This window comes from Simochromis diagramma, unplaced genomic scaffold (assembly GCF_900408965.1).
Source record: "Simochromis diagramma unplaced genomic scaffold, fSimDia1.1 OVJJ01000402.1, whole genome shotgun sequence".
Classification (NCBI taxonomy): Eukaryota; Metazoa; Chordata; class Actinopteri; order Cichliformes; family Cichlidae; genus Simochromis; species Simochromis diagramma.
In genome coordinates, this window is record NW_024386972.1 from 1,657,900 (window position 1) to 1,683,537 (window position 25,638).

Sequence of the window (25,638 nt, forward strand, 5' to 3'; positions counted from 1 at the left end):
CTATGCAACTTGATTAATTTGGCAAGTGAGTGCATGAATTATCTGTCTAGTGAATACAGCATTTTGTTCCCTTCACTGGATTCTATAAAAGGGTAGGTGTCATCCCGCCTCTGAGCATATTCTACACCTAAGCAGGTCACTTTGTCCCTTTCAAAGATCACTGGCTGTACCCACCGGCTCAGTCCCGCAGAATAAAAATAAAAGTAAACACTTCATAAAATGGAAAACAAAATGTTGAAGTGCTTGAGTACGGGAGGTTAAATGAATATATAAAATAGTCACTTATTAGTAAGATAGCTTCTAAACTTCCAAACTGTGGCATAAGTTGTACTACTAATGACAGTCGTGCTCGATGTGTAACTTAAGGTGGAATTATTAGAGCGCAAACTTTAAACTGAACAAAGGACAATCAAGGTGACAAGAGGCTTAAGAGTAGGATAATCTTATTGTAGCAATCGATGACTGCTGATTGAGCTCTTCAAGAGCACACACTGAGACCAACAAGTCTGCAGAGGGACAAGCGAAAATTATGTGGTTAGTAATGTGTTCCTTTCACTTCTGTCAATGAGAGCACAATAATAAATCAGGCAATCCAAATGGGTGTTGTTGAAGTGGCTATTTTGGGTGATACTTAAAGCTCTTGGTGCCTGTATGAAAAAGCAGGATGTGTATTTAGGTGCTAGGCAATCAAATGCATGGAGTCCTCTTTGGAATGCCATGTTTTTGCCTTGCCAATGGAGTATTTGTTTACGTTCTTTGCAAGAAAAATTAAAGTGAATGTTATTGTGATCACTTGCAATAAACACGCATGCCGTTCAGCCTTTAAACTCAGGGGTCTTTTATGTGAAAGTGCCTACAGCACATCTGCGCGCACACACAAAGAGCTTGGTTTGGCTCATTCTGGCCAAGACCTGAAGTACACTCAAATTCAGACAGGAAAATGAACAGCTGTGAACATCACACACAAGCAGCTGTTTTGATTCCATTTCCTGGTTTGTGTAGATGATGTGTTGGCAATAACTTGAGTGCGTTTTCTGTGAACGCACATCTACGCATTTGCAAGAAATTGATAGTCATGTGGTCTTCCGAACAACCAAAACAAATAACTATAAAAGCTAGAGTCCCAAGACAAAAACACACATACTGAAATAAAGATATACCACAAGCCTTTGCGCTTAACTTTTACATTCCTCACTTGCTTGTCTTCAGCTGACACGACAATCGTCGCGCCATCAGATCTGCCCATCAGTAGTTATGAAGGCCACGATAATGTAATAATAATGGTCCTTTCACCTACAATAGCACAAGAAAACATTGCTCTACACAACCATCTGTATTTACATATGTTGCGAAGCATGTCTCTGTGTGTGAGAGCGATAAAGAGAGGAGCTGCATTAGATAAATTCATGTGCTTGGGTGTGTATCATCTTTGTGTTGCAGTCTCGTGAAATGTCAACACTCCCTCCCTTCTGTTCCCCCCACAGGTAGCTTCAAAGAGGTCAGCCCTTGTCCTCTTCTGTGGCATTTACAGCTGTTGTCTTCCTCCCTTTTTCCCCACTCAGGATCCAAGTCTTGTCACCTACCTTCAACTAAAATTATTCAAATATAAAAGCTGTCACTTTGAAACCACATCTTTTCAAGTCCACACAAAAAGAAACCCCTTATTCAATTATTCCTTTAGTGTGGTAAATGATCAGCCTTGTAAGATTAACTTAATAGAAGGAATTACATATTCTCCATTTAAAGGCTCGTGGAATGCTCTTGTTTATTATTGAATCATTGGGTATTGGGTATCCTCCATTCACAGCTATTTTTTTACGATTATGTCCTTATTATTATGACAATGATTGCTTGTATATATAGAAATACTCTTGTCAAATTTTATCCTGAGACAAAAAACCCCCCACAAATATAAATATCCTATAAAACTATTGCCTTTTCGATCCAACACATTACAGAAGGAGTAATACAGACTTCACATCAAAAAGCCAATACCAAGTATCAGACATCCATATGCCACTTGGCCTAATCAGAATCTCATTATTGTCTCTGCCATTCCTGAAAGCCTCATTAGGACTCATTCATTCCATGCCCTTATGTCAGATTGAGGCTTAAATGGCCCCGCAGACCAAATCCTCCCATCTTGTATTTGGACAAGTCTTGTAAGTGCTGAGGCTGTGCACCAATTCTTTCAAATTAACTGGACATAGTGTTTACAAAAGAGCCAAATCAGCTCACCAATGAGACAACACTGACAGAACTGAGTCGGTTAACCTAACACTACAGGAGACTTAGTACCGTTTCAACACTGAAAGTAGTTATAACTTTACTTTGGTTACTACACAACATCAAATAGCTAGTATTACAAGCAGTGTAGTAAATCAGACATTCTGTTTTCCACCACTCGCTTGGCACTGGATAATTATCTGAGTAACAGTGAAAAATAAGGATTAGAAAATAATCCTTCAAATCTACAGTAACAGAGTTATTTTAAAAATTATTGAATCAATGTGTAGCTGATGAGAAAGAAAGTGACACTCTTATAATCTTTTGAATCACCTTTTCTCCAGGTAAATTGGCGAGCACAGGACTCAAGTAAAAAAAAAAAGAAGCTGTTTGACCATACGTGTTAAACTAGCAAACACAATGTATCTACCCTGGAATAAATATTAACTTAATCATTAAATCCTGTACCTATAAAATGTGCTCACTGAAGCCTAATGGAGAATAATATGTTTAATGTCCAGAATTGGCTGTGTAAAATGAGCAAACCTAAGAGTGTCCTCTCTAGGAAATGAAAGTGATTTTGTGTAATTGCCTTTAGAGCAGGCAACAGAAAAAAAGGGGAAAAGAAAGCAATATTACTTTTTATTTCCTCTTAGGATTGATTATGGTCCAACTCCAATCCATCCTTTCACCCTCCCACTGTGAGAAGAGCATAACTCCATGAAGTCATCCTTGCACCTGCTGGAGGATTTCTTAATTAACTGTAAAAATACAGCAGCAAGCTTTAGACACCCTCAGCTTCCTCCAATAGAAATAGGAACTTGTTGTTTAGCATCCTCTGATATATACCGCTATCAATCATGTATTCCAATCTTCAGACTATTTTGCTCCAAATCTTTTAAGCTTTTTCAACATTTCCTAAACACTCCTGCTTGTCTCATGTCTTTCCTTCTGACTTATTCTGTAATATTGGCATTTATGATGGCAAACATTAAAAAGATAATAAACAAGTTATGAAGCACTTTTCAAATGTGAGAAAGCAATGTACAATTGTACAATTTTTCCAAGAAACCCTCCCCTCCCTGAGCCTGGTTCTGTTGGCGGTTTCTTCCTGTTAAAAGGGAGTTTTTCCTTCCCACTAACAGCAACCTGCTTGCTCATAGGGGGTCATATGATTGTTGGGTTTTTCGCTATATGTATTATTGTAGGATTAATTATTAATTTTGTTTTGTTACCGAGACAGTCCTGAGGATAGCAAGCCAGTACTGGGACAACTTTACAAGTTATAAACTTAGTTGGTTTAAGAACTGCACCTAATCCAGCAAGCTCTCCATATGAATGTCCAAACTGAATGAAAGTATCTAGGCAGCGGGTGCATGGGCATGCAAGTCTGTTATAAAATAACTTGTAGATATAGACTTATAATAGAGTTTACTAAAGAAATCCAAGATGAAGATGTAAGCTGAAGGTCACTCACAGAAACGTTGGATCCTTTTCCCAGCTGAAACGTTTTTAATGTAATCAAAATCAATAAAAATTATGGTAATAGCTCATGCTGCATGAGATGTGAAGATGAAAATTAGTGGTTTGAGCTTATAGCTTCAAAAACATACAAGCACTCAGAAAAATAATGCACTAGAAGTCCTACTTGATATATGAAACTTTTTTACTCAGATAGCACATAAAAAAGACCTTTACTGTTTCTGTAACAATCTCTTAGGTATTGTGGAAGAGTGCTCATGAGAACTGCCACATAAGAAGTAGTTAAAAACTACTTGCACAGCTGAAGCACCCATTACAGCGCTGAATAACACCCTCCAGGCTGTTACAGCTTTCAGGAAAAGGTTACCGACACTGATTCTCCTTAAAATGTTTCTTTAAAAGTAGGGCTTCTGAAAAGAACATAAGGGAAACCTTGAGCTACTGTTTTTCACATATTTATAAAACCGTGCACTAGAAATCAAAGCCTCATCTTTTCTAACTGGTGCAAGTTTTCACTCTGTATAATCTAAGAAGTTTGGTAATGACATATCAACAAGAAACTCCAGCAGGTGTGCCTTCAAATACAGAGCAATAAAATATATATATATATATATATATATATATATATATATATATATATATATATATATATATATATATATATATATATATATATATATATATATATATTAGGGGTGCAACGATATTCGTATCGATATTGAACCGTTCGATACAGTGCTTTCGGTTCGGTACGCATATGTATCGAACAATACAACATTTGTAATTTATTTTATCAACTTTCCTTCTGACGATGCTGTCTGTGTTGAGCGCTCAGTGAATCTGCGTTCGACTACTCCGCCTAGGCTGCACTGTCGAGCGCAGATCCACTGAGCGCTCAACACAGACAGCATAGTCAGAAGGAAGAGCGCAGGGCAAGCTAGCAAGACAGAAGTTAAGCTCTCTTTGCAACATGGACCTCCCCCACTCTCATTCAGATCTGGCGTTTGGAATTATTTTGGTTTTCATGTGACGTATGACCCTGAAGGTAAGCGCGTCATGGACTAAAGTAAAACAGTATGTTGGATGTGCCATGCAATGCTCAATTACATGGGTGGGAACTAGTGTGTTAGCGCAGTTAGCTCGTTAACGTGTTGGCCGTCTAGCCCCATGCACGGGGCGATCGGCGGTAGCTCGTTAACGGAGATTTGTCGTGTTGTGGCGTTAAGGTCATTTCAACGAGATTAACCTGAAAGCACTAGTGGGAACACAACGAATATGACTGCACATTTACGCCGACATCATCCTAGTGCAAAGACAAAAATAACAAGCATGCTACTAACTTTAGCCGAGTCATTTAGACAGCTGTTAGCACATGATTCTCCTTATGCTGCTGAGAATATAGCCCAGAAGAAGCGGATAGTATAGCTTTTATTTTGGAAAGAGCCATTTCTCTGTAATAAACTCTCTTTTCCAAAGATGAGTGATTCCTCAATCAGATACAGGGCTTGCAATATCGCTAGCCCGACGTCCTGGAGCTAGCGATTTTTTTCAGTCGGGCTACCAAAATCTATCTCTTCCCTGCCCGTCGGGCTATTGTAGGAATATATGTCAATGCTTTTGCATTCTTTCAGAAATGTAGCTGGGTAATTATGTCATTGGCATCGGTGAGCCACTGTCAATATAAGACATATTGAAGTCGCGTTTGAATTTGCACTTGTTTTTTGCTTTCACTTTGCAATCGTGTGAACTGTGTATAGAGAGCGACAGCACTGATCTGTGAGTGATGATATTTTGTGCACCAATTCCTCTGACATCGTCTTATTAATCGTTAGCTTACTATGCAAACATGACAAGTGAAATCTCCCGCAGCAAGCTTAAACATGTGAGAGGTTGATCGCGCAGAGAATCGCTGACCGTTATGTGTGTGTGTGTGTGTAAAAGCAGCAGGATATATATTTTAGTTCTGCTGAGCCAAATAAGACAGGTCAGGGTGAAGAAGTGACAGCCAAAGAAAAGCTTACCACAAAACGGAGAAGTTATGACAAATCAGACTATAAGGCAAAAAGAAAGTGCAGCTTTATGGTTTCATGGACAAAATAATTTCTGTGGCTGCAATATGACGAGCTAAATAACCAGGGCTGCACATAAGTGGTCCGCAGGTGCGCATTCGCTGTCAAAATAAAAAACACGCACAAGGGTTAGGGTTAAATTTAAAAACTGTACCTTTGAGTTAAAATATATATTTATAATTTTAATAAATGACAAATTAAAAAGGCATGAACATTTTTTTTGTATCGAAAAAATATCGAACCGTGACACCAAAGTATCGAACCGAACCGTGAATTTTGTGTATCGTTGCACCCCTAATATAAATAAATAAATATATATATATATATATATATATATATATATATATATATATATATATACACACACACACACACACACACACACATATACATATATGTACACATACATATATATATATATATGTACATATATATGTATGTGTACACGTTCGTTTAGCCACAACAAAACTTTTAACCCAGAGAAATTAAGATATAGGGGTTTTATTTAACTATGCATTTGTTTTGATCGGATGCCTGAAGGACAGTGACAAAACAGATGAGCAAACAGAAAAGTGAGCAGAATTTTAATGCCATGAGCCATCTGCTCGCATTAATTTTTTATTGACTTTAATTCTTTGGATAGGCATGATTCGAACTCACGGCAGCTATCATTCTTGTTTATTTTCATATATCAATTAGAGAATATAAAATTCAGATCCCATAATTATCAATGTCATCCCCGATGGGGATATAAATTGTGAGAGATTTATTAGTAGCCCACATGTCATAAAGGCTGGATACGCACCAAATGAAAACTCCTGCTATTGAGTACCAAACAGCATCCAGGAGAATGTATGGATTCACTGAGGAGATGGAAATGTCAGTTACTCTGATAGAAACCAGAAACCAGCCGATACAGTTTGGGTTAAGGGCAGTGAGATGAATTTGCATATATTTGCCTTTTCCCTAAATTTCCTCCACAGTATCCTTCCTTCTAACCCTCCTCTTATAATTTCCACTGACAATCATCTCATCTATAATCCTTCTTCTTCCCCGTCTTTTTCAGCCCTATCTTTCCAACGTTGAATTTTAATGATTCATATCCACCTTTTCCTTTGGTCATTCACAGTATCTGCACTTTCTCCTTTCTCGTTCTTCTTTCCACTGGGCCATTAAACTTAAATTCACAATTTATCACAATTATCATCTTTACTGTTAATCATATATATTTCTGACAAAATAATCAAATAGTCAGCCTAAAGCCCTCTAAAAGGAGTTCTAAACATCATGCTGAGAACCTTGCAGCCTGCCCTGTACCATCATCAGCCTAATGGTGACACCTGAGCAATCAGAAGGGGTGAGTCAATTTTCTATCCACGTGTAACACACAATTTAGCAAAGCAATTTTAAATTGTATCTTTATATCTTTAGACACTTTCTTACTAGCAGCATGTTGCAAAAAAAAAAAGAAAAAAAAGAAAGAAAATTTCCTCCAATTTCTTTAGTTTTCTCTATGTAAATGCCAAAGTCATAAAATGCCAGTTTAGCTGGTATAAAGTAGTATTTTTCTAAAACCACCTCAGAAGTGGAAGGGTGGCTGTAAAGAAGCCATTTTTAACAAAGGCAAACAAGGCTTGAGATCTCTCAAATTACACAAGAACTGGACCGAAAATCTGCGTTAACAGGTTGCCCCAAAGTGGAGGCTCTCTCACAGAACAAAAGGCAGACAACATCCAAAGAACTCTGGCATATCCTCGAAGAAATCTGTCGAGCTATTCCCATAGATTACTTACAGAAATTACAAGAAGGTGGTTATATCAACTCTTTAGAATTGTGCCCACTCTCATTTTGCCATATATAATGTGTATATATATTTTCCCTAGCAAAATATGAGGGGTGAGGAAAATATGAAGAAATGGACAGAACTATAAGCATTAAAAAATGTAATCAAACCACAATCTACCAGTCTGAAAGCAGTCCTTTAACCACAGTTATCATCCGAGTTAAGCTCCAACTCCTAATTTTACAAATAACACAGTGACGGATCTCAACTCTCCACTCTGTGGGTACTACAGCATTGCCAACTCCGATACAACTCTTGAAATCTGATTTAAGACACCGTCTTGAAGAGAAAGAACAAATGCTGCCCTCTTTCCTTTTGATTTCACTAAAGAGCAGAAGTCAGACTGCCTCTGAGAAGAGAGGGGCTGTGTGTATTTGGAACAGAAGCTGTAACAACATGCAGTGATTGTCACCCCACGTTCCTTAAAACGCCAAATGCTTTTGCATAAACAACCGGCTGCGCATATTCACAATTTGTTAAAGTCAGGTGTATTTATGTAAGCACGGTGTGTTTTATCGACTTACCTCTCGTCGTCTAGAAGCCCAGCAGGTTTGTTTGATCTTCCACACCACCGCTGCCACCAGGAGTAGTGACAGAAAGCAACTGTTTTGACAGAGACGAAACAATATCAGCAAAATATTCTATTTTTTCATATGCATATGCAACATTAAGGTAGTCCCATATGAAATCATTTAAAGTCTTTAGCTACAGTAGAGCTCCTTTTTGGTTGCAAGCAACCTGAATGAATGTCACCGTGACCGAGGACATGCTGTTTTTAATTTAGCTGAAAGTTTTTGCCTTCAGTTTGAAAGATTGTGTAGAATTGTCAAAGTGCATTGGGGGGGAGGAGGGACACACACACACAGACACAAGAAAAAAACTGGCAGATTATATTTTTACTTGCAAGCTTGTTGAAAGCATAATCTCTCTTTGGGTCAGAGGAGCAGGCAGTCCTTCAAATACCAGCTCTGCGCAACACCTCACAACTTGTCGTATTGTTTATTTTTTTGTATCTAAACAAAGGGCATATCATTTATTAATTAGTAAGCTTTATCATGTTTGGACAAAGCCACATTAGCCCTTTTCTGCTAATCTAAGCGGCCGTGCAACCTCCAGCAATTCTGCAAAACAATGAGCTCAATTTTGCGAGCTTTTCTTACAGTACAGGTACGTAGCTTCGACATGATTAAACTCCTGACATTATCAGTGATCAAGACATGACAGACTCAAAATTTCAAAGTTTCCTGCTAACAAAACAGGGAAGATGATTTGAAGAGGCGGAATATTCATTTCTCAGTAGACTGAATATTTTGGCTGATTACTTCAATTAATAATCCGACAGCACATTAGTCAAGGGAAATTCAGCAAGGTCCGAGCTCTACCGGGATAGAAAAATATGACTGATTGAGAGCTTCCACTTCATTATCCATGTGACAGATGAGGATGTAAAGATTATTATCTGCTAAAGAGACATTTTAGCTTTGTTTTAATTAAGAACATGTGTCAAATGGTGTTTTTACCGAAGCAAGCTCGTGGAAAGTATTAGTGTTGTCTTACATTTGATTTAATCAATTACTTCAATTACTTTGAACAATCTGAAATTTGAACATTTTATCCACTTGAAACAAATAAGGGTAAATATTTTCACATTTCCTTCTAGCTATTCTCTAATCACTGAAATTAAACCTGTGTTAAAGCACAGGAATAAAGGCGATGCCGTTTTGATTTGAAATGCTGCAATAGGAACAGTAAGATGTTGACTTGATATGCTACATTTCTACAACAGGTCCATTGGCCAGGATGTTTGAAGAAAGTGATAACAGGAAAAGAAAAAAATAAGTAAAGTGAAATTTAAGCGTTGACTGAAGTGAAACTCTGCTTCAAATATCACGGTCACACATGAAATGTATTTTAAGCTTTGAAACCGTTTCATTCTTTTAGAAGTACTTGAGCCATCTTAGACACCTTTGAAGATAACAGTGAGCGGCAGAAAAAGGGGTTGAGAGTGTCTGAATGGGATTTTCATGTGGCAGAAATGACCAGACAGACTTTTGGCTGTAGAACACAAAGCGTAATCACGCTAACTAGATTACAACTTAGACAAGTGAAGTTTATGAATTCAGATGAAGAAGAAATATGGAAATAATGGAAAAATACTAGGTGTCAAAAGGCTTGCAGTGGAAAAGGTAAAGTAAACACTGAATAAACATAGTTGAAGAAGAGTCATGCTGTCATTTCGTCGCCCTCTACCTCTTATACAAGGAGGCCTAGAAACCCTGTGGGGTGATTTGACATTTTGTCATCAAGCTGATTATGTTTCCTGTGGATTTCATCCCTCTTCAGAAAAAAAACAAGCTGTTTGTCACTGCATCAAGGCTTTTTTTCCCCTTTTTCATGGGTCAGTAAAAACTGGACAACAGAAGGACGATGTAGACATTATGAGAATTATTATCACCTCTTTAACAATGGAAACAAATCCTGGATCTTAGAAATACTTAAAGCATAAACAGTTTTTAAAACTAATACTGAAACAACAAAAAGAAGGACCAAACTGTAGCTGCGTTGTGTTCATGTTGTGAACCTGTTCAAAACTGTTTCTGTGTGTAATATATTTTAGACAAACTAAACTATCAGCCTCTCTTTTTCTTTCCAACGATTCCTGAAATTGGCTATTGAACTGTAACGTGATACGCTTGAAGCAGAGGATCACTGTTTGTGTGACAGTTTTACGGGAAAGTTATTGTGGGTTGTGTAATGATGGGCAGGTGCCTTGGGCAAAGATGATCTTCTATTCCCTTCGTGACACCTACACACATAGCATTTTAGTCCAGTTAGCTACTCTGGGCAGCACAAGTTCAAAAAATGAACGCCTATACACAGAAAACAACTCTTGCTATAAGGTCAGTAACCAGAAACCACACGTATGGCTGTGGGGAACATCTTCTGAGCCTTTTCAAAGATAGCAATATTTAGGATAACTTACAGTATAAATTTTGCAATTATACTCACATCTTCTTAACTTATTCAGACTTTGATGTACCTTTGAGACAGCCCAATTTACTCCTTTTAAACATTTCAATTAAAGACTTTCATCGCAGCTCTCTGGATGAAAAATCATTAACAGTCCTCATATCTTGATCGCCCACACCTTCTATTTAGATGGCACTTTCATAGAAATGTGCACCTACTTAAATTGTAACTGGCAGTTCATTTGGCACTTGAAAAAGGAAAATTGCTACCTTGAAGACACAAGAAGCATTTACATGTATTCGGTTAGCAGAACTGACCTAAAAGGCTCACATAACTCAGTAAGACCCAGGAGAGAAGAGCTGAGAGTGACGATATAGTGGATAATGTTTCCTGACTGGAGAACACTTACAGCCCTGTTTCCAAATAGTAGGGATGCATTGCAAAAATTAAATAAAACCGAACACAAGTATAAAATTAATCATTTAAAACATTTTTTTCCATTAGAAAGTTTTTTAAAAGTTCGTGTTGTGTAACATTTGAGAAGACCAGTTTCTGTAGTTTTAAAGTGAAATGCTTTTAGATGCAGTCAGGCCCGTTTCGTGGTGTAGTTCATTTTATAATGTCTCAGATGCTTTTAGTGACTGACAGGTGTGGGCTGCGGAGGGCAAGTTTAAAACCAAGGCTCTTTTCACTGAGCCTGCTGCTCTGTTGCTGCTAATATATACCAGGTTGTGGCCTGGCAACCCGAACAAAGGATGACTTCCCTACAAAAGACGTTTAATGCATGTCACGGCAACCTTAAAATATATAATTTGGCATTAATGGTTCTTTCACCATCATTCAATATTAGTTTCCTTTATGCTGGGAAACATTATTGCTCAACTCTTATTTGCTCACACAGTCGTTCACCAAGTGAAACATACATATCTGAAAAGCAAAACTAATTGGGTTTCAATCATTTTTTAAACAACAGCTTTTTCTTATTATATACACTTATTTATTTAACCTGTTTTTCTTAGACTGAACCATCTCAACGTAACACCAGGCTTCAGTCTCACAGGCCTAGAAACCAGTCGGTGACGCTGTCATAACCACGATTTGTATTGGTAGAATGACTTTTTCACAAGCGGTTGCTGAAAGTTGCTGGCAATTGACAACTGGCTTGCCAGGTTGCTGTGAATCAGTCTCAAGGCTTTGTGACTAAAAGAAATGACTGAGTTCATGTTTAGGAATAAATAAATATTTTATACACTTACCTGAAAAATGTAACAAAGAACTGGACGAGATCCATAATGCCACCGTGCTGGGAGAAGGCGATCTAGTGAATGGAAAGAAGATGATAAGCAATGACTTACTATGAGAGAAAACGCATGGATATGTGTTATAATTTTAAGATTTCTAATGTATAATTTAACCTAAATTTGTAATTGTGTCTTAAGATTAATGTTCAATATTGTTAATAGCATTTTTCTTTTCAGATGCCTAAATTAAAATAAATACAACATTTTAAAATCCAAAATAACTCGCAATGCTGACTTTTTTTTTTTTTAATTTAACCCATTGATCTCAGATCTCAGCAATAACACAGTCTCTCTCTACCATAGCCGACGTATCCAAAAGGCAACATGGCAGTGAATGACGCTTCATCAGAAACATGTTTCATCTTCATTAAAAGAGAGATTACGCACAGTCCTGGCAGCTAAATCACATATAACAGGCCACATCATTGTGACAAGTCATTATCTACTGTAGATGTTTTGAAAGCACTGTAGCCTGAAAGCATTTAGACAAACACACACAATGTCATCTGGAGCCCCTGGTTGGCAACACATTGGTTTGGGTAACGGGGCACAAATTGTGCTTTTAGAGGTGGATTACTTGCGTCACATCTGTTGCGTTGAATGCTAATTTAACAATCAAATTAATCTGGTCTTCCAAAAAAAGAAGAAGAAGAAGATGCGTGGCTGAACCTACACATTTATTTATTCATGCAGATATGTCTAGATTGTATTGAAATGTAGTGGTTAGCTAAATATTTGGCTATGTCAGTATCACAGGAAACAGAAAGGGGTATGTTAATGATCATATAGCATAACAGAGTCACGGGGCTAATATTCTTTAATGACAACTTCATCTACCCCCCAAACTTCTGCCACCTTTGACTTTTTCCAACCCTATTAAGTAGAAAATGAGAATCACTGATCTGAAATAAGATGCTTACTGACATGGCTAACATGACTCACAAAGCACACTGTGCACAGATGTTAGCTGGCTTTTAAGTAAATTGGACATGTCTATTTAGTGCTTATAAAGTTGTTTTTCACACGATATGAGGTCAAAGCAATATGTGTAGGGTTAATTCAGTTTCAATTCATCCATCTAAGCCAATCAATTTCATCATCTGAGAACATTCTTCTATTACAATTGGCCTTTTATTACACGGAGGAACATGCTGACGATACGATTAGGTGGCAACATTTTCCCTCCATGAAAGCTGCTCTTTACGATCCAAGTGTATATTTAAATCTGTTTATGTGTTTGGGCCTTACATACAAACCCTCATAAGAAGAAATCCTGTCTTATCTCATCCAGGTCTCCATTCTCATCCATGCATCATGAAGACAAGCAAAGAAAGAGAGACCTTATCCTGTTACAGAAGCTATTTGCTGTACAGCCCGGGCTAGTCCATAATAAATAAGCGACTGTTGGCTGGGAAATCTAATAGAAAACTATTACCAGGCCCCCTCCAAAGATGGATTGACCCCACAGATATTATTACTCCAAGGTGTTCCATTCATTTACCTCGTGAAATTGTAGGACGAAATATAAAAATCAATATTTGGGAGTGGACTAATTAGCAAAATGGATATTGTGTGATATTTGGGGGGGGGGGACAATTGTTATCTCGTTGTATTAAATTGCATGGTGACAGCAGATTCGGGTGTTAATTCTATGGGTTTGTACAAGTGACACCTTCCATATTCTAGTACTAACGTACTTTATATCAAGCTTAGCATATTCCAGAGAGAGCGTTTCTAAGGCTTAGTTACAATTTATAGAATTAAAATGTTAAGCAACATTTATAATCCCTAAAATGTCAAAGAACACTCCTCGTGTGTGCTGTCCATGGGCAAGCTTTCCTTACAAAGAAACCCTGCCCATCCCCCATCCCTTTACACTAGACCTTTTTGTTTTCCTGCAAGTAGTTAAAAGCAAATGGACGAGACATCTTTCAGTGTCGTATTTTCAAGCGGCCCACCAATCAAAGCCTCAATTGGATCCATTCAGAGAGAGGGGTACAAATTTGAAACAATGCTTTTTGCCTTTGCCTGCTAAAAAGCAGCTGTGTACCTATGAACACACATTCATTGAAGGTGTAATTACAATCGAGTGCACTCGAAATCACCCAGAGTGACAATGGAGCTCTGCATGTGCAAAGATGGCTGCTCCTGCTCTTTTTGTCTTAATTCTTTTATAGATTTATTCATACATACTGTATTCACGTGTGTTTTTAGCATTTTGAAAACAGTCACAGCACATAAGAGAGGATTAGCTCACTGTCTTATCCGCTTCTCATAAGTCAGTCCAAGGTCACACACGCAGTTCTTACCTGGATCTTGATGGGCCATGAGAAGTTACTGACGTAGACATAAAAAGTAATGTTAGGGTTGCTTCTGAAGGTGAACTTCTCGCATGAGAAACTGTCTCTATATTCCTTGATGTTTGTTTTGGACACGATGGGCACCTCCTCTCCAGAGATTGTTCCAGCTGTAGAGTTAAAGAGTTTATGTTCAGAATATAAACATCTAACACACTCATTGTTATTTATGTAAAACAGAAATGTTTTAAATATTTCTAGATGTGGTTGAAAAGCCTAAAAGAGGGACATTAAGTCGTTTGAGACCTACACTTTGCCTTAATGTAACTATAGAAGATGAAGTCTGCATGAGGTCTGCTCAGATCCACTATTGTTAACAATCAGTTCTTGCTTGTGTCCATTTTTAGCTTTTCTCTGAGTGGCATCTTAACATTTTAAAACAGGATGATGCAATGTGCCTTAAATGAAATTCTGTATGCTAAACACTAAACCGTAAATTTTCTGTCTTGTGTATACAAACTTCTTGATATCCCTAATGAAATCAATATATAAACACATTCTGGACTAAAACTCTTAAAACTCAATCTTCCATCTATCTAAACGTTCCAAGTCATTTCTTATTCTTCCTCATGTCAGTGGGTTCTCAACATTGACATTCCAAACCACGGCTCTGAAACAAAAGCAGTGAAAATGACAGCTTGACTGTGGCTACGTGAGCACGTTTATCTTAATTGAAATCACCCCTCCCTTCTCCTTCCCCCACCCAAAGGCGCTTCGCGCGCTCGTCGATTGTGAAGAGGGTCCCGTTCCTTCTGAGACACAATATCTTAGCAAAGAAAGGGGACCCAACTTCAAATATTAATAACGCTACTCCAAAAAGGTTAAGGTGGTGGCGAGGCGCGCGGGAGGTTAACGTGTCTTAGTGGCTAGAAAATGTCAGTGCTGTGTGGACAGGAGAAAGCGGCAGATGACTTGAGAGGAGGGGAGGCCAGAGATAAACAGTGGCACTGGACGACTGCAGTGTCCTTGGGTGTCTTTCCTCAGGGAACCTATAATATCCACTCAACAGTGACACGGTACACACTAACAAGAGAAGGCGCGTTGTTGTTCCTGTTATATCTCTTATATTGACTGACTAAATCATTACTTTAATATTTATATCATAATGTTACACACACACAGACATTATACTGTATATACATTTATTTTTATTATTATTATTATTATTATTATTATTATTATTATTATTATTAAAGCACTGATTGTATGGTATTAATCACATTTGTTATTAGATACATTTTTTTTTTTCAAATTGAATGAAACTGATTAAACAAGGGCTTTGTTTTGTAATTAGGTTCAATTTGAAAGCATCTTAGTCATTATTTCATTTAATGCTGTGAATGTGGGAACAATAGGAACCTTTTATGTCACAGACTTCAGAATAAATAGAGGACATCTAATCAGCCTGAGTCCATGTGGATAAAAATAAGCAACAAATTATTGTCAGTTTGAATATTGGCTTTGGTGACCTTTGAATGCTGAGAAAGTTTTATAGATGTTTTGTTGGCCCAGCCTATTCATTTATGTCCTCTGTCACGCAAATCACAAAAAAAACCCGGAAAAAACCCTGAAAGATACTTTCTTTTTTCCTTGGTTCGCGACTTCACGAAACATATAACTTTTGCTGAGAATACCTAATACTATTTGTGACAAAGAAGTTGGAACAGGAGAGATAAACTCACTACTACTAATCTTGCTTATGTCTGTTCTCCTTGTGCCTACATGGCTTCTCTCTGGGTACTCTTGCACTCCAAAAACATGCATGTTGGGTTAATTTGTGATTCTAAATTGGCCAAAAAGTGTGAATGGTTCTCTGTCTTGCTGTGTTAGCCATGCATTATAGTGGCATTCAGTCCAGGGTGTACCCCATCTTTTGCTCTTTGCCAGAGGGGATAAGTTTCAGCCACCTCCAACCCTGAATATCAGATATAATGGATAAAAAAAAAAGGATGGATCCTAAAATGACTGGGACTAATAACTCACCAGAAACATTTCAAGTACAAAAAAAAGAAGAAGAAAAAAAGAGTACCTGTTGATCCAACCGACCACGTGATGTTCAGGTTGAAGTTATTGGACGCATTTATGGACATTTCCAAATTCTTGGTTTGCTTTAGATGAAAAACATAAATCCATTAATGAAATCATCTAAATACTGCACAAGTTACAATTTACATTACAAACGTTTTTACAGCAATGTCAGGCTCAATGTTTCTAATTATCAAAAACAACTGACCAGTAACCAGCATAATTAAATGTGAGTGCCTCAGAGCGCTGCGTTCATGTTAACTCTAACATCGTTCCCGATGACTCACTGAAAACTCTTCTTGAAGAAGTTACCTGCTCAGGCGAGGCCATGAAGTTTATGGCAGTGTAGTGATTATCATCTTCCTGGATGAGACTGAAGGTGAACTGGTAGTCAATCAGAAGATTGTCTGTTTAGAAAACCAGACAGGAAAGAAATTACTCAGATGTTGTCCCATGTCCCGTACATCATACGTAGATGACAGCTTCATCAAGAACTTAGCTGGCAGATGTAGCTTTACCACCACAGGCTAGAGGCTAAAATCTGATTGCTGCAATCAAGCATGGAACTAACAGATTAACCTGACCCTGAGAGTAAATAATCTTCACCAGAGATTAATGAAGTTTTTATTATTAATGAACTGCCACAGATGATTTCACTGGTAATGCTAAATTATCTTTTTTTTTTTTTTTTTTTTTTTTTTTTTTTTTTTAAAGGAGATACATGCATCAAATATTTTATTATTAAATGTGTCCTTTCACATTTGTACCACAGCTGTTTACTTTTTCCCTGGGGGACTGCAGGGGCATGAGTACTAAGACAGTGGATGATCGAATTTGCAGGAGCTATTTTTTGGCATATAAATTACATAATTTACCGGCCAGAGTCTGAGATGTCCTGTAAAGCCACAGAATAAAAAAGTATTTCTTTATAGGCTTAAATAAGCCTCCTGAAGATCTGACTTATGATTAAAAACAAAAAACTGCATATTAATAGTAAAATGGCATTAAAGCCACAGAAGGCTTTGGGAGATACATTTAGGTCTGCATTTTTCAATTACAAACTACAAACTAACACACACTGCAAAGGAGCTGGATAATGTCGCATGAGTTCAAAGTGCTAATCTATGCTCAGTGGCCTTTTGGATAGTGAGCACTGCCATGTTTACAATAGTGCACAGCTAAGCTCAAGAACAAGTCCCAGTGGTGTCCAGAGGTTAAAACAAGCTTCAGGCTTTTAGTTTCCTGTCTTCCCCCCATTGAGCCTGTTGTCAGGCTGTGGCATTTCAAAAAGGGACAAAACCTTGGCAAAGGCTCTGTTGTCAGTAGCGGAGTGCTGAAAGGCAGATAACAAATCACTAAGTACCGCAGCACCGTGAAGGACACCACATCATGCAAATAAACGCACAAAGCACAAACACACCAGCGTGTACAGTATACACAGGAAGGGGGGCACAGATGTGCTCCCACTCGGCGCTGGGTGTCAGCTTCGTGTCATTCGAGTTCCTTTTCCATATACGCACACTGATAGTTTGACTTGTTAAGTGAAAGGAAAATCTATCATTTAGTCAACTTTCTAAATGAATAAATGAGTAGGTGCGTGATTGAGTGAGTAGACAAGTGGAGAATTTTTTACTCCTCCGTCTCCTTGATTAGCTCAATCACTCACTCCCTCTGATGCACTTGACATTTTCACGACAAGTCATTCTGTCACCGAACAAGCGCCCCTGGTGCCAAAGTGCTAAAATGCTCCATCTGCCCTGGGCGGAAGAGTGGAAGTGGAAGGAGAGGGGGGAGAGAGAGAGAGAAAGAGAGGGGAGACGGAAAGAGAGAGAGGCAGAGAGAGAGAATCGCCAAGAATAATAAAGGTGTGTGTTTGTGAGAGCGAGTGCATATGAGCTGTCTCTCCAGCAAGTAGCTGTCCAGCGGAGAATTACTCACAGTAACAGGTTCCTCTGAGTGGATTGCCAAGGTAACGGTTTTCTGAGTCACATCTGCAGTGAAGAAAACAGAGAGGAGAGAACAAGATGAAGAAGAGTGCGAACAGATTGAGAGCAAGAATGCCTCTTATCAGAAGCAGTGTCTGCCAAGTGCCAGCGCATTAGCTCCTGCTGTTGGCGCCTCATCAAGTCTCTTACTTTTGACAAAGAGGAAATAATCTGATAGTTTGTAAAAGTTAATTAGATTTTTTTTTCTCTTCCCCCCCCCAAAAAAATGTTGTTTATCAAAGTAACACAGTCACACATGCACAAAACTTCACATTCCGCTTGATCACAGAGGTCTGTGATCAGGTTTAAGCCCTTAAAATCCTTGGAGCAAAAACAGCTCTTATTTGAATTTTGGAGAAATATAATCTTTAACTGAGAATAACCGGTGATCAAGGGGAATCCTCCTCTTGGAATAAAGTCAGATAAGACAGAGTTTTGCACGTAGTAAGGAGGAAATTTAAAGTTCAAAATGGACCAGGTTTATTGACCCAAGTTAAAATTCAGATGTGATAATCAGAGCTGGGGTTGAACACAGTAACAACAGTCACAGGCTAAATAACTAAATGGTTGTCCCATGACGTTTAATTCTGTCCATAACTCAGAAGTGTTTTTACAGAAAACAGGAGGCTTTTGCTTGGACGCTGTTAAGTGCAACTCGTTGTTTCTCTGATACTTTAGGGCAGGGGTGTCATAATCGCCACAGCAAAGCCCGCAATCCAGCCCTAATTTTTCCTGCCGATAAAGATCTCCAACTTCCTATTCATCCTACAAAATAATTACACGATTTAAAAATCCCTTTAAAAGTGCCTGTTTTTTATTGTTTGTTTGTTTTTTCACTATTTACAACATAAATTTCAGTTGTTTACAGTGGGTAGTTAATGCATAGTAAAACTAGTTTCTTTGGTACTGTACGTGGCTCATGATGTCAAAGGGGTTTGCAGCCATGCTTTTTTCTCCCTCTAAGGCAGGGATGTCAAACTTACAATAAGCCTAAGAGAGGTTAAATTCAAGTCTCAAGCTTTTCCTTTAAAGTCAACACTTTTTAAACATCCAGGTTTTCCTGTAAAATTGTGTAGTTTGCTAAAACCCACTACAGTTTTGGGTTTTTTTTTTTTTTTTTTTCCCACAACAAGGATGTTGTGGTATCAGCCAGAAAACAGTCTGACTTTTAAATGAAGTGCTTCCAAGCAAAATAATTTGTTAACATCCACAGACCGCCATCAACTGCTCTGTTTTATCAGCCCTGTTGCTTTCTAAAGCCCCCATAATGAGGAGGAACATATGGCAATGTTCACTGGACTGCACTGCTCCGCCTCTCAACGCACGTACATGCATTTAACTGTCCGCAGTTCACTCCGAACTTCACTGTCATCACTCTTAAGCGACTGACCACAATGAACAGGTTGATGAATGCCACATATGCAATTGAAGCGCACAAATAAGGTGAAAATTGTTGTGTTAATTTAAAGATAAGAAACCTATTATCACACTGATTAGGCTTCACAGTTGGTTCATCTTGCAGACAACCAATTAAACTTGTGAGAATGTGAATATCCGAGGCGGTGTCGAGGAGTCAGAGGGGACGGCAAATAAAGGAGGGAACAGAGTGGAGCGAGCCAACCGAGAGGCACGAACGCCGCTGAGGAGGAGGAGGAGGCCGTCAGTGATGTTACACTGAATGAGGATGACTCTGACTCTAAAAATAATTTGGGACTGGCTTGGTTTGCAGCATTTCAGATTTGCAAGACAGACGCTATCACCACCTAACGTACTGTGCAAAAACCAACAAAAATAAAAACCCAGTCATACGGCGGTTGAAGGTCACCAGACGTCATTCGGCACATTAAATATCACCAGGGAGAAATACTGTCAAAAATGCTTTTAAAAAAAAAAAAAAAAAAAAAAAAAAAAAAGAGCATTCACACAGCTGGATTGAAATACTGTGCTCGAAGACAAGGGCAGTGCACAGCAGAAAAAACCCCTGTGCAAGAAACTTCAAAAAAAAATTATCTTAAACGTGCACTATCTCCAGACTATCAAATCCAAACTACAGTTTCGTTGAGATACAAAGAACCAGCAAGACGTGCTCAATAAGAATCCATTCTCATATGGCCTCCGTGGAAAAAAAAAAAAAAAAATATTGGCACGTGATGTAGACTTGGCCCTTGGCGGGGGACGTTTGTCTTGCCATTTTTCAGTGACAATTTTTGCCCAGCCTGTCCTTTGCTGCAGGGGTTGTGTCCCTTTACCTTTCTCACTGAAATACTGCAAAGGTGTGCTGTTGGATTCACATCAGAAGGAACACTTTAACAGATTACACTTTTCATTTTATTCATTTAGACAAACTCTTATGTAATTCTGTCCATGTGCTTTCGATCGTTATCATGCTGGAATATTCCTCCTCTCCCAGGCTCCTGGAGTCATCTCGTCGACCATGTTTGTGATGCCCTCTATAAATGTCATCTCTCTAACACCCTTTGCACTCACGCAGCACCATATCATCGCACTCCCACCTCTTCAGTGTCAGGACTATGTGTTCACAGTGGTAGCTCTGGCCAGGTTCGAGCAAAACGTCTTGTAGTTCATCCGATATTAACTTTTTTTTTTTTCTTTCCCCTCTCTCTGTTTTGGTCTCATCAGACCAAAGAATGTGCTCCCACTCTTCATAATGTAGAGCAAGCAAGGTTTTGCATTTTTGCAATGTCATGAAGTCATGATTAAGACTGATTCTACATATAACCACTGTGCCAAATCTGAGGCATCTGTCCATTTATTTCTCAGAACAACAATGTACAAGGCAACATTTTAAGAGGATCGTCACTGTGGCTTCAATTACTGGTACTATAGCTCTTATTATACCTGCTGATTACTGCTGCAAATGTGTTTTAACTCATTTTGAGCAGCAGTCAACCTCCATGCATCCTTTCTCAGCTTTTATGCAGCATTACAGTCGGATCTTCAAATTCTAGTGTTCACATTTTACAACACTAAAATCACTCTATAGTATTAGATTTTTGTTGTTTAGAAAATAAGGAATAATCTTCTAAACTCTATAAATTATAAAGAGGTGATAAAATTTTTAATCATTTGGTAAACTCATTCAAACTGAAAACATGTCATGTAATGAAAACAATAACTCACGCCAATGCACATGTGCAGAAGATGGATTTTTAACACTGCATCTAACCAGCAAAACCTAAATAACAAGGATCGGTGTCTTCAGTGACCTAAAGGAGGCAGGTTCACACAGCTCAGGAGGGGTCAGCTCTGCCCCCTCTTGCTGTTATAATGTTATACAGGCAAGGACAGGGCAGAGTGGTCTTTTACCACGGTACAAAGGACAGAGGATAAATGCTGCCACAGGCTTTTGAGCCTAACAGAACGTCACTGGCAGGGCATTTCAACTGCTTGGCATTTGCAGATGGCAAAACACACAAGTACCCATGTGCTCATCAGTATAATGCAGCTTCCCAACACTGTATCTTAATTTAATCTAGACCTGCATGCATCCGTGCACACATCTGAACTTCAGGCAGTCCCCTTGAACTGTATCTTAATTTAATCTACACTCAGCTTGAACCTTTGCCTGTCCCTTTGCCAGCTCAGTGATTAAAACAGACAAAAATGCAAAGACAGACACAACAACAGAGAAGAAATGTGCTTAAAACCCTTACAGTTTAATTCACATCTGTGCAGGCTAGCACAGGCATGCATATGTTCACACACTCTTGAGAGGTACACCACGTTACCCCCGAGCATGTGAAGGATCCTGAACACTGGATGCATCCAAATGAGCAATATGATAAATATTTCCCTCGCCGGTTTTATTTGACTCATCGCTATGATGCAGCTCAGACCTCTTCAATCGCTTTCAAAAGCACTTCTATTCTGCACCGATGCACCCTTCACTTCATTAGTGCAGCTATTATTTGGAGGTCCTAATGGCATCAGTAGATGCAGTGCATGCACGAGTGAAAATCTGCATGTGTGTACTTCTGTGCACAATGCTCAAAAGGCAGAGTACCCTTGTGAAGAGGTCTTTATTTAGGCTTACAAGGAGGGATGGTGCAAGCGAGCGGCTGACAGTGTTTGGGGACACAATGATTATATGTAATGAGTAGGGGTGCAACGATACTCGTATCGATATTGAACCGTTCGATACAGTGCTTTCGGTTCGGTACGCATATGTATCGAACAATACAAAATTTGTAATTTATTTTATCAACTTTCCTTCTGACAATGCTGTCTGTGTTGAGCGCTCAGTGAATCTGCGTTCGACTACTCCGCCTAGGCTGCACTGTCGAGCGCAGATCCACTGAGCGTTCAACACAGACAGCATTGCCAGAAGGAAGAGCGCAGGGCAAGCTAGCGAGACAGAAGTTAAGCTCTCCTTGCAACATGGCAAATTGAACCTCCCCCACCCTCATTCAGATCTGGCGTTTGGAATTATTTTGGTTTTCATGTGACGTATGACCCTGAAGGTAAGCGCGTCATGGACTAAAGTAAAACAGTATGTTGGATGTGCCACGCAATGCTCAATTACATGGGTGGGAACTAGTGTGTTAGCGCAGTTAGCTCGTTAACGTGTTGGCCGTCTAGCCCCACGCACGGGGCGATCAGGGGTAGCTCGTTAACGGAGATTTGCCGTGTTGTGGCGTTAACGTCATTTCAACGAGATTAACGCTGACAGCACTAGTGGGAACACAACGAATATGACTGCACATTTACGCCGACATCATCCTAGTGCAAAGACAAGTGGAAGCAGACAAAAACAACAAGCATGCATGCTACAAACTTTACCCGAGTCATTTAGACAGCCGTTAGCACATGATTCTCCTTATGGGGACCTGATATGTTTAATATTGTGGCGAGCTCAGACAAGGAGGAGACGGAGGTGTCGTTTGGTCTTGCTTCCCGTGAGCTAGCCAGGGAGCACAGCCGTTTATTGACATCTGCAGAAGAACACTGCCGCTAGCTAACTGCTCAGCGCGGCAACCGCACAGCAGCAGCAACAACAACAACAACAACAACAACAACAACACCACCACCACACAGGGCGCCCTCTGACCCCGGAAGGACACACCGTCGCAGCGAGAGGGCGTCACCCATCACTATGGCAACATAAACAAAACATAACTGTACAAACAGAACCCCGAACAGCCCTGACCCGCTACATAGCCCCCACCTAAGGGGTCAGTCGTCCCCGACGACCCCATTACCCCACACAAAGTCCTGCAAATGTCCAGGTGCCTTCTTTTGGCGCACCGGCCGGTCACGACCGGCGGGGGGAAAGTCACTCGGGTCAGAACATGGGGTGCCACCATCATCCACTTCTGACACCAATGTGGCGAGCTCATACAAGGAGGAGACGAGGTGTCGTTTGGTCTTGCTTCCCGTGAGCTAGCCAGGGAGCACAGCCGTTTATTGACATCTGCAGAAGAACACTGCCGCTAGCTAACTGCTCAGCGTGGCAACTGTACAGCAACAACAACAACACCACACAGGGCGCCCTCTGACCCCGGAAGGACACACCGTCGCAGCGAGAGGGCGTCACCCGTCACTATGGCAACATAAACAAAACATAACTGTACAAACAGAACCCCGAACAGCCCTGACCCGCTACAATATGCTGCTGAGAATATAGCCCAGAAGAAGTGTATAGTATTGCTTTTATTTTGGAAAGAGCCATTTCTCTGTAATAAACTCTCTTTTCCAAAGATGAGTGATTCCTCAATCAGATACAGGGCTTGCAAAATCGCTAGCCCGACGTCCCGGGGCTAGTGATTTTTCCAGTCGGGCTACCAAAATCTATCTCTGCCCTGCCCGTCGGGCTATTGAAGGAAAAATATATGTCAATGCTTTTGCATTCTTTCAGAAATGTAGCTGGGTAATTATGTCATTGGCATCGGTGAGCCACTGTCAATATGTGACATATTGAAATCGCGTTTGAATTTGCGCTTGTTTTTTGCTTTCACTTTGCAATCGCGTGAACTGTGTATAGAGAGCGACAGCACTGATTGGTGAGTGATGATAATTTGCGCACCAATTCCTCTGACATCGTCTTATCAATCGTTAGCTTACTATGCAAACATGACAAGTGAAATCTCCCGCAGCAAGCTTAAACATGTGAGAGGTTGATCGCGCAGAGAATCGCTGACCGTTGTGTGTGTGTGTGTGTGTGTGTGTGTGTGTGTGTGTGTGTGTGTGTGTGTGTGTGTGTGTGTGTGTGTGTGTGTGTGTGTGTGTATATATAAAAGCAGCAGGATATATATTTTAGTTCTTCTGAGCCAAATAAGACAGGTCAGGGTGAAGAAGTGACAGCCAAAGAAAAGCTTACCACAAAACGGAAAAGTTATGACAAATCAGACTATAAGGCAAAAAGAAAGTGCAGCTTTATGGTTTCATGGACAAAAGAATTTCTGTGGCTGCAATACGACAAGCTATATAACCGGGGCTGCACATAAGTGGTCCGCAGGTGCGCATTCGCTGTCAAAAAAAAAAAAAAAAAAACGTGCACAAGATATGAAGTTGCAACGCGTGTTTGCATACATAAGATTTTCTGGAGGAGGACAGACATTTGTTTAAAACTCTTAAAGATGTCGAAGAAGCTCCTTTAAGCAATTACTTTGGTGTTCCTCCACCTCCAAAGAAATGTCAGAAGGAGTCCGAACCACAAAAGAAGCGCATATTCTCGGAAAAGTGGTTGCAGGAGGTGAGCTGGCTTCAAACAAATGATGAACGCACAGAGATGTGGTGCGGAATGTGCCGTGAAAATCCCACTCTAGCAGACAAAAACAGTGCTTTTTATATGGACGCAAACGCGCGTCTTTTATTTTGACAGCAAATGCGCACATGCGGACCACTTATGTGCACCCGTGTAAATAACATAATGTTCTGCTGGGTGTGTTGTTAGTTTTCTCTCGATTCCTGAGTCGACAAGCGCCTTTGTTACTGGGACCAGTCATTTTAAGAAAGGCCCCCCATTAGAACCCATGAGAAATGCAAGAAATGCATTATTTATTACTCAGTCTGCAATATCTTTCCCAGAACAAACACCAATTGCAAATAACATACTAAAAATAAACCTGAAAAATCTGTTTAGAACAGCGTACTATGTTGCAAAGAGTGAACTACCACTGGCAAAATTTAGCAGTCTTTGCAAACTTCCAAAAGCAAATGGCCTAGATCTTGGTTCCACTTGTCTCTTACCCGTGACTTCAGTGGAAATTTCAAATTCAGGATCTGACACAGACTGATTCATGTCTTACACAGTTCTTACAAGTTCATAGAAATTTCTGTTCAATTAGAACCAAGTATTTGAGTTGATGATTGTAATTTTTATACAATGTTGTAATTTGTTTTTCAACAATTTTTTGATTA

At 39.4% G+C, this 25,638-nt stretch overlaps 1 protein-coding gene across 1 annotated transcript in view; it reads right to left on the bottom strand.

Moving 5' to 3' along the window:
* atrnl1b (attractin-like 1b) overlaps positions 1–25,638 on the bottom strand; it is a 77,686-nt gene that overhangs the window by 16,526 nt on the left and 35,522 nt on the right. Inside the window, exons 21-26 of the mRNA XM_040039350.1 lie at positions 18,212–18,264; positions 16,586–16,680; positions 16,278–16,356; positions 14,201–14,358; positions 11,847–11,908; positions 8,145–8,223 (exon numbers count right to left, since the gene is read on the bottom strand). Coding sequence (XP_039895284.1) covers positions 8,145–8,223; positions 11,847–11,908; positions 14,201–14,358; positions 16,278–16,356; positions 16,586–16,680; positions 18,212–18,264 — 526 coding nt within the window. The remainder of the gene's footprint in view (positions 1–8,144; positions 8,224–11,846; positions 11,909–14,200; positions 14,359–16,277; positions 16,357–16,585; positions 16,681–18,211; positions 18,265–25,638) is intronic.